Source organism: Zonotrichia leucophrys, chromosome 6 (assembly GCF_028769735.1).
Source record: "Zonotrichia leucophrys gambelii isolate GWCS_2022_RI chromosome 6, RI_Zleu_2.0, whole genome shotgun sequence".
Taxonomy (NCBI): domain Eukaryota; kingdom Metazoa; phylum Chordata; class Aves; order Passeriformes; family Passerellidae; genus Zonotrichia; species Zonotrichia leucophrys.
The window spans coordinates 26,137,962-26,153,693 of record NC_088176.1 but is presented as its reverse complement, the minus strand read 5'-3'; the positions used below and the strand labels follow the sequence as shown (position 1 = coordinate 26,153,693).

Below are 15,732 nucleotides of genomic sequence, written 5' to 3'. Positions count from 1 at the left end.
GATAGCTGCTTGTTTCAAAGTTCAGAAATATTTGGTTACTTAGTCATTTTTGCAATGCTACATATTGCCCATTGCTAATAATATTAAAATTAAAGTGGTATAAAGCTGTACAGTTGGAGCATGGGCTGAAGATCAGACTTTTTAGGTATTTTTGCTAGCTCTGTGGCAGAATTGGTGTGAACAGAATCACATTTTTTGTATTGTGTACATGTAATGGTGAACTCTAAATAGGAGAGTGCAAGCAAGGATGTGTATAAACGGGAGAAAAATAATTGACATAGATAAAAGTCAAGAACTTAATTTCAGAGAATGATTCTTTCCAATTTCCTGTTGTTTCTCCGTGTCTTCTGGGGTTTCTTAATTTGAGCCTGTTTACAGTGTTGCTGCAAAACTTGTGGGTAAGTGGGTCACAGGTTTCTGGATTTGGTTTTTTTACATTCCAAAAGAAGTGACAAATGTCTGGATATGGTTGAAATCTGATTTTGTTTAAAAAATAACACCTCAAAGGAAGCCTAGTGTTGATACGGTGTGAAGGCAATTCTGTCACAATTGCATTCTTTACAGAACTAACCAAGTGGGCTCTCTCTCTCTCTCCATCTCATCCTGCTCACTATTGCCCTTCCACCTTACCCAGCAAAAGATAGGTGAAAGTTGATTTAATAAAATTCATTGAATACAAGCAGTAGGGTAAAATAGGGTCTTGTTTGTATGCTGAAAACAAGAATACCATTTCTGTGCACTTCTGCTTCAGCAGATGAGGCGACAGGTTCTCCAAAACTAATAATATTGATACTTTTAATTTTTAAGAACTTTAAATCCCTTCTGTCTGAGATGCTTTCTAACAGTAAAGGAGATTAAATTTGTACAAATAGTTGATAAGTGATGTGGCTTTTTGTGTGTTTGTTGGGTTGAGGTTTTTCAAACTAAAAATGCCATGTTCTGTGTTGAAGTGATTTTATAATGAAGTTTTCTTTCTCTTGCTGGCTTTTATTTATTGACCTTTCCCCACATGTTTACTGTTGTGTATTGCCTCCATAGAGAGACATTTTTGGGATAAGCAGCAGTGTGTGAACATGTCTCTTCTAGTTAAGACTCTGAGCCAAAGAAGAGCTATCAGAATTTATATTTATTTGGCTGGTAACATCACTGGGTCTCCTTTTTGATACATAGAAGAATAAGTGACGGCTTGCAGTTCATGGAATTGGTTCTTCAGGAGAACTAAAACCCCTGAACACTTTATTTTCTTTAACTGCTGTTTCCACTATCTAATTCTGTTAAAAGAAGCAGTTTAGAATTAGTGCACTGAAGTGTTTGGTGGCTGTAGGGAGAGTTGAGAGATAATAGAAAGGGGGAAAAATGGTGAAGAAGTGTTAGAAATTTGTTTATGACTGTGTTAACATGCAGCATCTCAGAAGCATTTTAGGTATTTCCTTAGTTTCTGTGAGGGAGAGCTAAATAAAAATGGATTAAACAGCCCAGCATGATATAACTACAGATTATTTCCTTGGCAGGTATATAAGCCAAGATCTGGTATCTGCTCAGAGCTGTGAGTTTTGCACCAAGTTATAGTCAAGGTATTTAGGAACACCTGGGGAGCCACTGCTCCATTAGAATGATACTCTGGCAAGACTCATTTCACTTAGAAAGAAAACAAAGTCAGTTGTAGTTCAGTTGTAGTTCAGACAACTGCTTATGTTTTGCCTACAGGAAACTGTGGAGTGGGTGTAAGCTGGGCATTAAATCAGAGTACTTAACAATCTCTGATAATTTAGAGTATTTAACAACCTCTGATAATTTTGTTTGACATCCTATGTCTACTATTTTTAGTTATACCCAGATTATGATAATTTAGTCGTGCATCCACTTGCTTTGCTTATTTTTCCCTTGTACTGAAACTGAATATCTGGAAGTCTAAGTGATGGCTGTGAGAAGTCATGTAAGCAAAAGATGTTTGTCTGAACTTACTTGCTGATTAGGATAGAGGACAAAAACAAAAGTAAATTACAGATGCTCTATTCTAGCTCTTCAGCATTTTTTAAATACTTGAAAGGATTTCTTGTCTTTCTTTACAGCCCTCAGAATGACTTGTGTAGTGTTGAGTCTCTATCCAAGAGGTGGGGGTCTTTGTCAGATTCAGTACTGCCTTTGAGAGATCTTGGGCTGGGGCATTCCATACTGGGACCTTTCAAGGCAAGGTAGGCTTGGAATTGTGTGTAGTTCAGGAAATTCCTGAACCATGAGACTTGAAGTACAGTTTTTTCAAGGGAAAAAGTCAAATTTTAAGCAAAAGATGAAAGGAAGAAGAGAGGTATTAATGTAATTTTTTTCTTTTTTTTTTTTTTGCAGTATACTCCTAGGATGGAATATGTTGTATTACTGCTCAGTCAGAACAATGTATTTTTAAAGTAAGGGGTAACAAATAGAAATACCTGTCAGAAATTGTGTTAGTAACTAGGACAGACTTTAGTAATCAATGGCATCTGCATGGAGTTCTGAGAAGGCATCAGTCTCCCTGTTCAATAGAGTCAGCCACCAGATGGGTACTAACTTCACTTTGTCCTGAGCTGTGTTTGGATCTGTGAAGTGATGCATATCCCTGTGCTTAGAATTTCTGTTAAAGATAGCAAAAGTCTGTCTTTGAACCTTCGTTCTGGCATAAAAATCTTGTGCTGATAATCCCTTTTAACCATTAGTTAACATTCAAGCCCTAAGTCACTTTAAAATCATATTGAATTAAGTTATGGCTGTTGCCTTACTTACATTAATTGAAAACCAGCTATTCTTATGACAATCATCAAAGTGCTGTAGGGAAAAACACAGCACAGTATGCTGTGTAAGCTGCCACTTGGCTTGGCAACACTTCTTTCTGTGCCAGAGTGGCAGAAGAACAGTGAGGGAGCACAGCAGGCACTGGACTAATAGAAGCAAGCATTTCTGCTAGGTCTGTCATCTAGGGACCATAATGAACTCCAGCAATTGAAACATTAGCTTTGCAGCCTTAATCAAGTGTTGTGTATTTTTCTTCCCTCTGTCTCCTCGGTGCAGAAGTTTTCCAAACTGCTGTGCTGGTTCCTGGTTCCCTGTGCCCTGGTGTGCTCTGAGCCCTGAGCAGCTGCCTGCTGTTTGGAGCTGGCTGGTTGCTCTCCAACATCCTTTGGGTGTGCAGATTCCTTACCTGACATTCTTTGAAAGTTATTTCACTGCCTGGATTTGGATTTCCTCACAGCTTCAACCTGTTCTCTGTTTTTAGCTGTGTTAGAGTTAATCCTTTAAACCCACAATATTTGCACAGGATTTCAAAGAAATGCTCAGTTCTCATGAGGGACTTGAGTAGGAGCTTGCTCCCCTGCAGTTCATGTCCCATCTCGAGAATGGTGGAGACTTTCTGCTTCAGGTCACATTCCCTGATCTTGGCTCTGATGCCCAAACAATTCCCTTTCAAGATAACACCTCACCCTCTCTTGGGCTGTTTACCTTGCCTCTTTCTAGATCTCTCTCCACCAGGACTTTTTTTTTTTTAATTTAGCAGTTCAGATCTTGTTCTTTAAGCAATTTTCTCCCCATGAAGGTAGTAGTAGTAATTCTTCACAGACTCCTTAATCTGTTAAGAGTTAAAGCTATTTCACTGCTACAATTATGATTGGAATAGTTTTAATTTAGTAACTCTCATTGTCATTTCCCTGGTGGAAAACTGAGTTCTGGTATACCAAAGATGTGTATACCACAGACAAATGTGCCATGAAATAGTAGTCTCAGCAACATTTTTCTCAAAATACTAATCAGAATGTATAGATTACATTTGGATATGTTTTCCTAGACAATTTTATAGCTGTCAGAAAGCTTGCAAATGCTATCTGTGTTAAGATCACATTTTTTGATGCAGCTTCACCTAGAACATTTTTACCCTGTAGAGATTAGTGTGAAGTTGTCAACAAGATAGGAAATGAGAAATTATATTCCTTTTTCCATGTGAATATTAGAGGTGATCTTTCATACATGAGGTAGAATTATATGTGTGCTGGGACCAAATTTTAAGTATGCACTGAGCTCCACACTCTTTGAAAAGCACTGTTTGATTATTGATAACTCTTGAGTGGTCAAGACCTCAGTTTGTGCTTCTCTAAAAGCAAGATTACCCCACCCTTACAGAGAGCAGCATATGCACAGATAAGTCTTGAACATATTGCATATTTTCTCAACCATGTCACCCAATCAGTAGAAATGGTCTCTTAATGCTTGTGTAAAATTAGAATGGGATTCAAGCCTATCTAGGGAAATCTATTTTTCAGATACCTTTGGGAATATGATTGACGGAGTTGTGTAAATTTTTCCCTTGTTTTCATTGTGTTAAGAACCATGGAATTACACAAACAAGGAGGCCAGAGATGGAGGAAAGGCTGAAGGAATGGCTGTTCAGGCAGTCAGACCAAAGGCAAGGCCAGAAAAAGTCATTCTCTTTGGTAATGACCCATCATGGGCACTCACAGACAAAGGCCTCTAAGGTATCAGTTGCCTTTTGGTGGGACCATGAGCATCTGCTGGAGCCATGGATGGACTGTTCAGAGATCAGTAGTCCAAAAGCCAAGTGACTCAAAGATTTCTTGCCACAGGGGTGGTAAATGAAAAACTGGGGTGGAATTACCAAGGAGTAGACTATGAAGACCCAAAAGTTAGTTGATCTACTGGGGTAAGCTTCAATGAGAGTACTCCCATATTGGAATTCTGTATTTGAAGCCAGATCATTATATTCTGTGTAGAGCTTCAACATGAAATGTATCTGTTAATTACATATTTATTCTCTGTGTGTATTGAATCAGTTTTGCCTCACTCAGAACCTCTACACCCAGAGCACTGATATATAGCTCTGCTTTTTACTGAGAGCTTTAAACTTTTTGGTTATAATCACTCCAAACTATAGGTGAAGAATCTGAGTACAGGTATTCATTCAGCACTCCAGGCTCTGCTATATCAAAGGGTCAAAGGAAAATACAGAGATCAAATACTTTAACACTGAAGCAGAAACCTAGAGGTCCTTAGCCCTGCCTCAGAAAGGATTTTTTTTATCCAAGTCCCAGATGTGTTTGCCATGCAGCTGTTATATTCACATTTTTAGGAAGATCTGAAGACTAGGATCATGTCTGTAGAATGAAAATTGATGTCACCAGTAATTGTCTTTCTTTCTCTCAAATGCAGATGATAATGTATGGAAATATTACAATTAATAAATAAGTCTTTAACTGGGCTGTAGGTGCATTTTTACAGGAGAAGATAGTAGTGAGCTTTTAGGGAAACATATTAAAATTGGAGAGGAGGGAGGGGGTTTAATTTCTTTAAAAACTCCTGTGACATTGAAGTGTTTGAGGAAAAGCTTGAAGGATTGAAGTCAGGCTTGGAGAAGCTACTGTTGAAAACTGCATTATTTAGAATGGGGCCCCAAAAATCCGTTTCATGCTGTAATTTTGGGTTTGTTATATTTTTAGCGAGGAATGAACAAAATTTTCAGGAAATCTGTTGATTTTCCATTTCTCCTGCCTGTTTGCTTGTCAGGTTTTGAGCTTGGCTTCGCTATGGCGAGTCCCAACGCGCTGGTGTGCTGGGAGGCCCAGTTTGGGGACTTCCACAACACGGCCCAGTGCATCATCGACCAGTTCATCAGCTCCGGCCAGGCCAAGTGGGTTCGGCACAACGGGATCGTGCTGCTGCTGCCGCACGGCATGGAGGGAATGGTGAGCGCGGGCCCAGGGGAGGGCTGCCTGCGCTGCCTCGCTGCAGCTGGAAAAGACAACGGGGATGGGGATCCCAGGGGAGGAAGGCACTGTTAGGCATGTGGGGCTGCCTCAGTGCTATGAGAATTCAGATAGATTGACTGGTGAAAACCAGAAAACTCTGAGAAATATTTCTGAGCTCTTAGCTTCGTGTCCTTGTTAGTGGCATGTACCACTTCCCCCATTTTTTTTTCCTTTTTTTTCTCTCTTCTTTGGTAACTTTCCCGTAGACACTGCCTTCTTTCCCCAGAAAGCTGTGTTCTCAGTGTACAATAAGAAAAAAATCATGTCTGAGAGTGCTTGCTTGGTTTTGTTTTGCATAAAGTATATTTCTGTAAACTCTGCACTAAATTCTCTTGCTATGAAATGATATAAAACAACTTTAAAATGTCTTAAAAAATCATTGACCTTGGTCAATTTTGATATAATAAGAAATCTTCATCTTTCTGGAAAGGAAGATATTTCTACTAGCTGTTGACTCTCTTCTTTGGGGGCTAGTAGGAGGAACTAGGCAATGTCTTAGAGGGAAAGGGTGTGGGCACACCCTGTGTATAAAGCTACATGAAGTTCATATCAGCAGCAGAATTGTTCTTCAAATATTTTAAATTCTTTTTAAGTTTACATGAGCATCATGTCAGGCAAGGTTAATTTTCTCCTTTTCAAATACATTAGCCTTTGTGAATTGTTGCATGTATGTTTCTAGTTTCCTATTTAAAAAAGCATAGTATGTGCCACAGTGGCAATCTCCATCTGTATAAATGCTTTAGACCTTTTCACCACAAACTGTGTCATTTCTATTCTCACAAACAATTTCGTTTATTTCCATTCAATTATGATCCTGTCCTGATACACTGGGGTGCATTCATGTCTTATGAATGGCTTTCCACATCCATTGTGCCTAAAGAATAATGGGTCTGATGCTGTTCACAAGGGTTTTGATAAATTAATTTTTTTAACTGTATCCTGAGGGGACAACCTGAATGAGCCCTCAGCAGGAGGTGTGGTCCTCTGCAGGGAAGCACTCAGCTTAAGGGGCTGGTTCTCTGCTACTTAGAATACATTTAATCTTTTTTTTCCCATAGCCACTTGGCAGAGATGATTTGCACAGGTCTTCTGAAACATGCTTATTTTGCTACTAGTGTCAGCTGCTTTTGGAATATTTCAGAATCCCACCAGGCTGCTGAAATCTTTTTCTCTTCCCAGAGGACCTTTTCATTACAGGAGGACTAGTCTGTATAACTACAGTGTTGGGGACAAGATGATTTGGGGAAGGATTCTTAATGGGATATGGATCCCTTCACCTCTAGGTCACGCATTCACAGGCAAGTTGGCTGTGATTGAAAGACTCTGCAGCCTAAGGGCTCCTTGGGGACTCCTCTGAAAGTAGCTAATGGATTCAGTATAGGTCTCACTGGATAGGTGGTCACAGCAGAGATAAACCCTACCCCATCCCACGCAGTAGTTGCTGGCAGTCTGATTGGTGGTGTCAGCACAGAAACCGAAGATGGATGTGAACATTGAGGCTCTGGACTGAGGTTGTTGCTGGGGCAGTGTGTGAGTGATGGGAAAGCCTCACCTGCCTCTCCTGTAATTGTTTGCTGGTAACATCTCTGTTCCCAGTGTACTGACTGCAGTGTGCCTGTGCAGCACTGGGTTTTGTGCTGTGTGTGCCATGCTTAGTGCAGGATTTGATTTACAGCAAACAGATGTGAACAGCAGAGGTGCTACAATAAACTGGGCTGCTGCTGTGCACCACAGTTTTGTGCAGCTTTGCTCCTTGCTCTCAAGTCCTTTCCTGTCTGTGACCAGATTATTTGGCACCTCAAAAGTGGAGGCAGAATTCTAAGGAGCAGTGATACAAGGCACAGTTCTAGGCTGTTTGTGTTATACCTTTGTTGCCAACAGAATGTTTTTTTCCTTTGAATTCCCTTAGTCCATGCAGCAGACTGAATCATGGAGTCATAGAATGGTTTTTGTTGGAAAAGACTGTAAAGACCGTGTAGTTCAAACCTGTTCACTATGGCAGGGAGCCTTTCACTAGACCAGAGACTGCTCAAAGCCTCATCCAGGCTGGCCTTGAACGCTTCCAGGGACAGGGTATCCACAGGTTGCTCTGAGCCAGCCTGTGCCAGTGCCTCACCACCTTCACAGCAAAGATTTTCTTCCTTGTATCAAACCTATGCTTGCTGTCTTGCAGCCTAAAGCCATTCACCCTTGTCCTATTGCTACCTGACCTTGTAAAAAGTAGCTCTCCAGCTTTATTGTAGGTCCTCTTTAGGCACTGTGAGGGACTGTAAAATATTTCCCTGGAACCATTTCTTCCCCAGGCTGAACCATCCTGACTCTCTCAGCCTACCTTCATAGGAGAGGTGCTCCAGCCCTTGGATCACCTTTGAGTCCCTCCTATGGATCTGGAATCCTGCACTTGGAATTAGGAAGGAGGATGTGTTCAGTCAAGGGGGACCACCAGTTGTCAGAGTAATGACTGATTTTGGAGTTAATGAATTAAGATTTCAATAGAGGAAGTTACTATGAGAGATAGCTATAAAAAAAGAAGAAATCTCTTTATGAACACTATTAACTTAGGAGACATGGAGAGAGTTAAGAGGTGTAATAGTTTGTCTTTGGGTTAAAATACTTAACGGCTGTGTGAAATGAAAACCCTTCCTAAGGGCACCTGTCACTTGAACAAGCCAAGGCTGTCAGAAATAGCAATACATAAAACAGCACATTGCATTCTCACACTCCTCACAGCTTTCTCTTATCCTTTATAAACAGGGACATGAAAAGGAAAAACAACAGATTCTGCGACATTCCTTATTTCTGATAATTTCTGTGGCCAGCATCCATGTTTTGTTAATGTAAAATGGAGCTAACAGCATTTGTGCAATTCAAGTAATTGCCATGGGTACTGCTAGTGAGACAGTGGATGGGAGTGTTCAGTAATGACAGAACATAAAATATCTCCTGAGGAGGCAGAAATTAATCATAGGTTAGTCTAGTAGATAATGCGTGTGTGTATTTTGATCCATTTTAGCTAAAGCATTCATCTCAGTATTTGGCCCTGTACAGAACAGTGAACAATAGTAGGACAGACCCTGTGCCTGCTTTTGTTGCTAATACAGCAAAAGTGGTCAGCAGTTAACTTTGTGTTGGCTCCTGTTCAGCATACACGAAGAGTGAGTCACTGCAGTTCTCTGAGGCACCCAGTGCTTCTCTTCCTGACATTCCTCGTGCTCCTGTTTGCTCTGCATTAGCAAGGTGATTGCTGTGCCCACATGGGCCCACTGCCTTTCCAGTGGTCTTCATTGTGCAGCTAGTCTGAGGCTAGAAATCACTTGCAGCTGTCAGAAACAGCTGGAAATACAAGTGAAACCCAAACTCCTATGAAAGCAGAAGATGAGGAATTCTGTCCTGTGGTGTGTCCTGTCTCCCACTGCTGTTGTTGATGCCTTTGGCTGGGGGGCAGGTGTGCAGCTGGTGCAGAGGGGACAGGAGGTACTCATGCAGTGAGTGATCTAGACTGATGTCTAACTGCTCATTTGGCTCTTTAACATGTTTTAAATGACACTTTTACCAGGGTCCAGAGCATTCATCAGCCAGGCCTGAGAGGTTTCTGCAGATGAGCAATGATGATTCTGATGCCTATCCAGTAAGTAGCTTTGTCCTTTTCTTGCTTTTCACATCCCAGAGATTTTCTGTTAGTAGTATCCTTTTTGCTAGGTATGGCAGGTTAGGATTTAGCTTCAAGTCTCTGTGTAACTTTAACTTGATCCCAGTAAAGGTAATGGAAGTCTGCAGCATTGCTGCTCATTACAAAGCTGAGGTCACATACAGTTAATCTCTGGCAGCATGATCTTTTTATGGCTGTTCCTCAGGGCCCAGTGATCCCACTTGTTTATACTGCTGTGTGTACTGCAAATAGGTGTCTCCAGCCAATTTCTAAAGGAGGTCAAGTGAGACTAGCCTGGCTCTTTGCAATGGAGCTGAATTGTGCTGCTAGGAACACAAAAATAAGCAACTTCTAATTTTGATTGGGCTAAGACTTTCACAGATTGGCTGTTCACTTCTACAGATAAAGTACACAGCTCTATAAGATGGGAAAGAGAGTGAAAGCCAACTGTACACTGAAAAAATGAATTACAGTTTAACGTTCTTTCAAAGCAGTTCTATTTTGTTTCTTCCACCTGCTGATATCTTAGTCCTCCTCAGTCTTCCATCTTTTCTTAATTAATGGAAAGACTTCCCATCTTTTTTTAATTAATGGAAACTTTTCATGTTTATTTGCATAAATTTTTGAGAAGAAATAGAAACAGAAACGATGCTTTGTAGAGATGGTTCCCTAGCCAATAAAACAATCTCAGCTGAGAGCTGCTAAATAAAATTTTCAAGGAAAGAAGTTTGAGAGTCAGAAATAGAAGGATGGTTTTCAAGCCTTTTATCTGATCTTTCAGACATTTTTCTAATGCCTTTAATGTTTCTCTCAGGAGTTCACTGAGCATTTTGAAGTTTCCCAGCTGTATGACTGCAACTGGATTGTGGTGAATTGTTCCACTCCAGCCAATTACTTCCATGTCCTCCGAAGGCAGATCTTGCTGCCATTCAGAAAGCCGGTAAGGTTACCTGAATGGACTTGATTATTCCAGCTAAATTAGCCATCAGACAAGGAGTGGCCTTTGCATATGACACACTGCTGAAAAGAATGAGGATTTCTGGTGAAAAACCTTAACTGAACACAGGTTGAAGTTGCCAGTTTGATGGAAAGAAGCTCAGCTCTGATTTACTATGGCTCTAAAACTTGATTTTCAGCTTTGCTTCCATCTGGCTATGCAGATCTTCAGATGAGCTTGTCGAGATATTAGTGATGTAGCTTACAGGTTGCAGAACAATCATCTGCATGTCTAATTGCTGGAACTTCAAAGACCCAAGATACAACTGTTAAATGTTTTACTGGTTCATAGCCTGTGATTTGATTTTCTTGTCAGAAAAAACATAACCAGTGAGTTTTGAGAACCTGTAAAAGGAGTAGGCTACCTAAATCTTCTGAATAATTTTGAAACTTTCATGGCTTTTAAAACAGGAAAAAAATTACTGTGTTTGCTGTTCGTACTAATTTATTCTATATAATATTCAGTTTGTGGGTTTTGTGTGCACAGTGTTACAAATGTTGCATGTGTAATGAAGATAAAGCAGCTCCTGAGTCTTGGAAAAATTTCTGTCTTACAGCTGATTGTTTTGACACCCAAGTCACTGCTGAGGCATCCAGAAGCTAAATCCAGTTTTGATGAAATGGTATCTGGTATGTCACCTCAAAGTATTGTGGGGAAATAATTAGCTATACCAAGTTGCATGTCAGACTCTGAATCTGCTCTGCAGAGTTTGTCTTCTCTTTTGGCATAATTCCTGTGGAGCTGCCATAGTGAGAGCGAGCAGGGACTTCTGCTGAAAACTTTGCTTTCACATATAGGTTCTTAATTTTTACAGGTTTATCTTGTAACCTTAACCCTTAAACTTAATGGTAAGTGCATTCCCATCTCTGCAGGGAGTTTCCCCTCAAGAGGCTACTATGCCCCTCTGCCCTTTTTTTGTTCATTTAAATATGTAATTGTTCTTTGTATGGCCCATGCCTCCTGCCCCCATGACTGAGGGATAGGTTGTAATTACACTGGGCCCATTTGGAAGAATAATGTGCCCAGTTCTTGTTACAGTGCTTGGTTTGGGGCTGCTGTGTCACACCAGTGATCTAAAGTGAGATCAGTGAGTTCAGAGCTGTTGTTGGCATGCCATCAGCACCAAGAGACACACAGTGACTGCAAGGGGAATATCAAACACTGCAATGGTTTTGTCCTGCCTTGCATTGGTCAGTCTGTGTTGGAGTGGCATCAGGAAATGCAGTGACATGTAATGAGTGAGGGATTAAAGTGACTCTTCAGAGTGAGAATGTGGGCATAGGTGTGCTGGTCTATCTCCAGTTCCAGTGAGGGTCTTGACTACTGTCAGAAGAGAGCAACTGCTCAGTTTTTTAAAAGCTACTTACACTGTATAAGTGTGCTTAAATATTGTATTATTTTATTTTTGTAAGTGTGTAAAATCTGCTTCTCAAGCAAAGGCACTTGCTGGTTTTATTACTGTTTAAAAGCTCTGTAGAATGGGTCAGATTAGAAATTCTGTAGCCTTTGGCATTTGTCACTTTGTCTTGGGAGTCCCCTCTACTTCAGGCTAACCTCAGTAGTGGCCAAACTCCAAATTAACATTGAATTTTGGCATACTTTCATGTTTCTGCTGAAGAGGACAGCAGGTAATAAAGTGTTTCTGACTCTCAGCTAACCCTTTTTGCTCTGCTTTTAATAGAAGGCTGAGAGAGAAGAAGATTGACTCCAGCTGACCCAATGAAGCACAGATTCAGTCTTTTTTAATGATGAATTCTGCTGTTCAGTGGGACAGGATAATTCTGATATAAATCAGTTCTTCTTTGATATGTTTGTGCTGTTGCTTTTCGTCCCCAAGATAAATGATTCAAACAGGAGCTTATTCTCCTGCTAAGGGGGTGTGCTGATTCAGAATAGGAGGTTGAGCTGCTGTCTGCTACCCTGCAGTTGTTTAATGTGGAAATAGTTCTACTCAATCATATAGGAGAGCAAAGAAAAGGATCTTTAAACCATCAAGTCCCTCTTCCAGTATCCCAAGCAAATTGTACTCCTGGGAGGTGGTAGCAGTGAAGATAAGCATCTGAAATGGTACTTGTACATTAGCATTTATACATATGGCTCAGCTCTGTGCTAATTCTTGCTTTGGCTATTGCTGTTTTAACTCTCAACAGAAGTTTAAATCAAATATACAGCAGTAATGTGTGTGCTTGGGTAAATATTTCTGTAGTTGCCAGATTTAATTGCATTACGGATATGTGTTTTGTTTTTATAGAATATTCTGAAATTTGTAAAGCTGTATTAATGTTACATGGTTAAGATAATCTTGTAAAGAAGAAAGAGAATAGTTCAGGTGATTCTCTGGATAAAAACCCCAAACTGGAAGCCAAGTTGAGCTGCCCAATCAATTTAAAATTAAAGATGTAATGCATAGCACACAGCTGAAAAACAGTCTGCTGTTGATATGATTCTGTCTATTGAGCGTAGTGAAAGACTGGATTATTGGAAATCCTCCAACTTCTTGAAACAGAACTTCTGAAAGTCACTTTAGCCATGTTATTAGTGTGAAAAGTAGGACCAGAGAAGCAGGAGAACCCTTCAATCACTGCAACCTGCTGCTTGCTCAGTAAAGGACTAAAGGGCTGTTTCCTGGGCTGCTTAACTGAAATGTCAGGTCCACTGAGGGCACTTTTTCTAATTTGTGCTCCAACTAGGTACCAGTTTCCAACGTGTGATTCCTGAGAATGGGCCAGCAGCTGAGGAACCACATGAGGTCAAGCGCGTGATTCTCTGCACAGGAAAAGTCTACTATGACCTTGTGAAAGAGAGAAAGAACCAAGACCTGGAGAAACAAGTAGCTATAACCAGACTTGAACAGGTGAGTTTCCTGATCTTCAGAAGACAGGGTGATGGGGGTTCCTGTGCTCTCTCCTAGAATGGATGGTGACAGCATTTTTCTAGCACTTAGCATCTTACAAGACAATTCTAATCCTTTGTGGCCTTGTGGAGAAGGAACACATCAACAGCATACTGGACAATGAGATCCAGAAAACTTGATCACTTTGTTATGTTGTTCTGGAAGAGTTAAGATTACAATATAATAGCACCTTAAATTTGAATATGCAGTCTGCTAGCATTAAATGTTGTGAATTGTGCCCTTTGAAGTTATGTTATCATTCATTGATTAAGGGCATGCTACAGATACTTCACTAAAAAAGCCATAGGAGTGCAGGTGGTCTGGACTACAATCACTTCTGTTCATACTAACACAACTATAAAATACTTGTGTACTCATTTCTGAGCATTAAATCAATTAGAGAAACATGACTCACTCTCCATGGAAAAGTAATGACTCACTATGGGCTAATACCACATAAGAGAAAGCCTTGATAATAACCCTCCTTTTCCAGATCTCACCATTCCCCTTTGACTTGGTGAAAGAAGAGCTTGAGAAGTATCCAACTGCTGATCTGGTCTGGTGTCAGGAGGAGCACAAAAACAGCGGCTATTACGATTACGTCAGACCTCGTTTCCGCACTATTGTCAACCGCACTCGACCCATCTGGTATGAGACTTTAAACAACTGCTCTGTCTCCTGGGCTGATGTGTTTGCTTTTCAATTTGGTTGGGATTGTTTTCAGGTATTTATGGGTAAGTCAGCTTCTTCACAAATCAAAACCTCTGAGTCTGGGTTCTTGGGTGAAGAAGGGAAAAATGCAGACAATTATTTCTCAAATATAAGATGCACATATAGCTCCTCCTTGTAGATCTAAAAGAAGATCAGTAACTAGATCTGTATTTATTGCTACTTAGCCCAGCACTCAGCTCTCTTTTGTCTAAGATTCTGTCATTTTAAGAATTTCATTCCAGATATTAGGTTTCTGCAGGAAACAGCTGTTGTGAGCTCAGTTCAGGCACTTTTGCATTTATTTTAGATGATTGACTCTCAGATCTGCCCATGCAGCTGTCAAAGGAATGTGAGTCTTCATTGCTAAAAGCAAGTTACCTAGTTATGAGACAGTGTACCTGGCTGCCCTGGGAGGGATGGGGAGAAGACACAGCTTAACAATGGTGGGAGGAAAGAGAGGGAAGCTGACCAGAAGGTGTAACTTGGTACAACTTAGATTGATTTTTATTTAAGAAAGATTGATGACTAAATATCCAAACCTGCCAAGCTGACTTGAATGCATGAAATAGCATGTTCTCATGCTTGTTATTGTCAAAATAGTGTCTCTTCTCACCTCATTGTCTGCCCAATTCTTTTTGTCGTGAAGGTATGTTGGCCGAGAACCTGCTGCTGCAGCTGCCACAGGCAACAAGAACACTCATCTGGTGTCACTCAGAAGGTTCTTGGATACAGCTTTCAACCTGGAGGCCTTTGAGGGAAAGACATTCTAACTGCAGGGCCCTGACCTGTCTCTGACTGCAGGGGACATCCAGTCTGGATGTCTGGTAGTCTCTCAAAACATTGCATCCAAAAGGAAAGTGGGGAGAATACTGGAAAACATGTATTTTTTGCTTTACCAAATAAAAGGATCCTGCAGCTGATTTCATTACTCTGTACCTTGCTTCCCAGTTTATAAGGAAAAAAAATTCCAGCTTACCTTCCACTATTTTTGTCACTTGTCTATTTAAATTGGGACCTCTTTGACACAAGAAGCTTCTCCTATCCCAGAATGCAATGTGTGCTTGGTGAGGCTCATCTCTCAGTCTGTGGGCACTGTCTAATTGCTGTAAGTAAGTAGAGTAGGCATGGACAGCACCATAGTTATGCACACAAGAGTCATTACCACAAGGAGAAGAAATTACTTATTTCTGTCTATACATCAGAGAAAAGTAATGAAACTGAAAAGCAGAGTTGGTAGATGACTTTGGTAGAGAAATGTACCAGCTGTGTTTGTTAGGAGGAGATGGTGAGGTAACCTGGAGGTGTGAGGAGGAGGCTGGAAACAGGGAGTCACATTACAGAGTTGTTCAAGTGGTGATAACAGAAAGTAGCATAAACCACTTAGCTATGAGGTCAAGAAGGGCAGAAGTAAAAGGGACCAAGAAAAAGTTGTTTGGGGATACTTGAAGAGGGAAGAAGTGTACATGAGACCACAGCTGACAGAGCAGTGGGTGATCACCAGGAGAATTCAGCATCAAAGGACTTCAAAAGTAAGAGGTGCTCCTGCTCCCTGGGCTGCCTGCTTTGATGCTGGTATTAGGGAACTGTGGGGTCCTGTAAACATCTTTGTTTTGGATGAGAAGTCTTTCCCTCACCATAGTACTAAGATATGCTTTTCCTTGACCATTACAAGATGGTGTTTGGATGAGAAATC

General features: G+C 40.7%; 1 protein-coding gene across 2 annotated transcripts in view; it reads left to right on the top strand.

The window, feature by feature from the left end:
* Positions 1 to 14,959, top strand: part of OGDHL (oxoglutarate dehydrogenase L) — a 48,106-nt gene extending 33,147 nt beyond the window's left edge. For both annotated transcript variants that reach the window (XM_064716209.1, XM_064716210.1), the window contains exons 17-23: positions 5,548 to 5,726; positions 9,346 to 9,417; positions 10,253 to 10,378; positions 10,992 to 11,064; positions 13,126 to 13,289; positions 13,822 to 13,976; positions 14,686 to 14,959. In XM_064716209.1, coding sequence (XP_064572279.1) covers positions 5,548 to 5,726; positions 9,346 to 9,417; positions 10,253 to 10,378; positions 10,992 to 11,064; positions 13,126 to 13,289; positions 13,822 to 13,976; positions 14,686 to 14,809 — 893 coding nt within the window. In that variant the 3' untranslated portion in view covers positions 14,810 to 14,959. The remainder of the gene's footprint in view (positions 1 to 5,547; positions 5,727 to 9,345; positions 9,418 to 10,252; positions 10,379 to 10,991; positions 11,065 to 13,125; positions 13,290 to 13,821; positions 13,977 to 14,685) is intronic.
* The last annotated feature ends 773 nt before the right edge of the window (positions 14,960 to 15,732 follow it).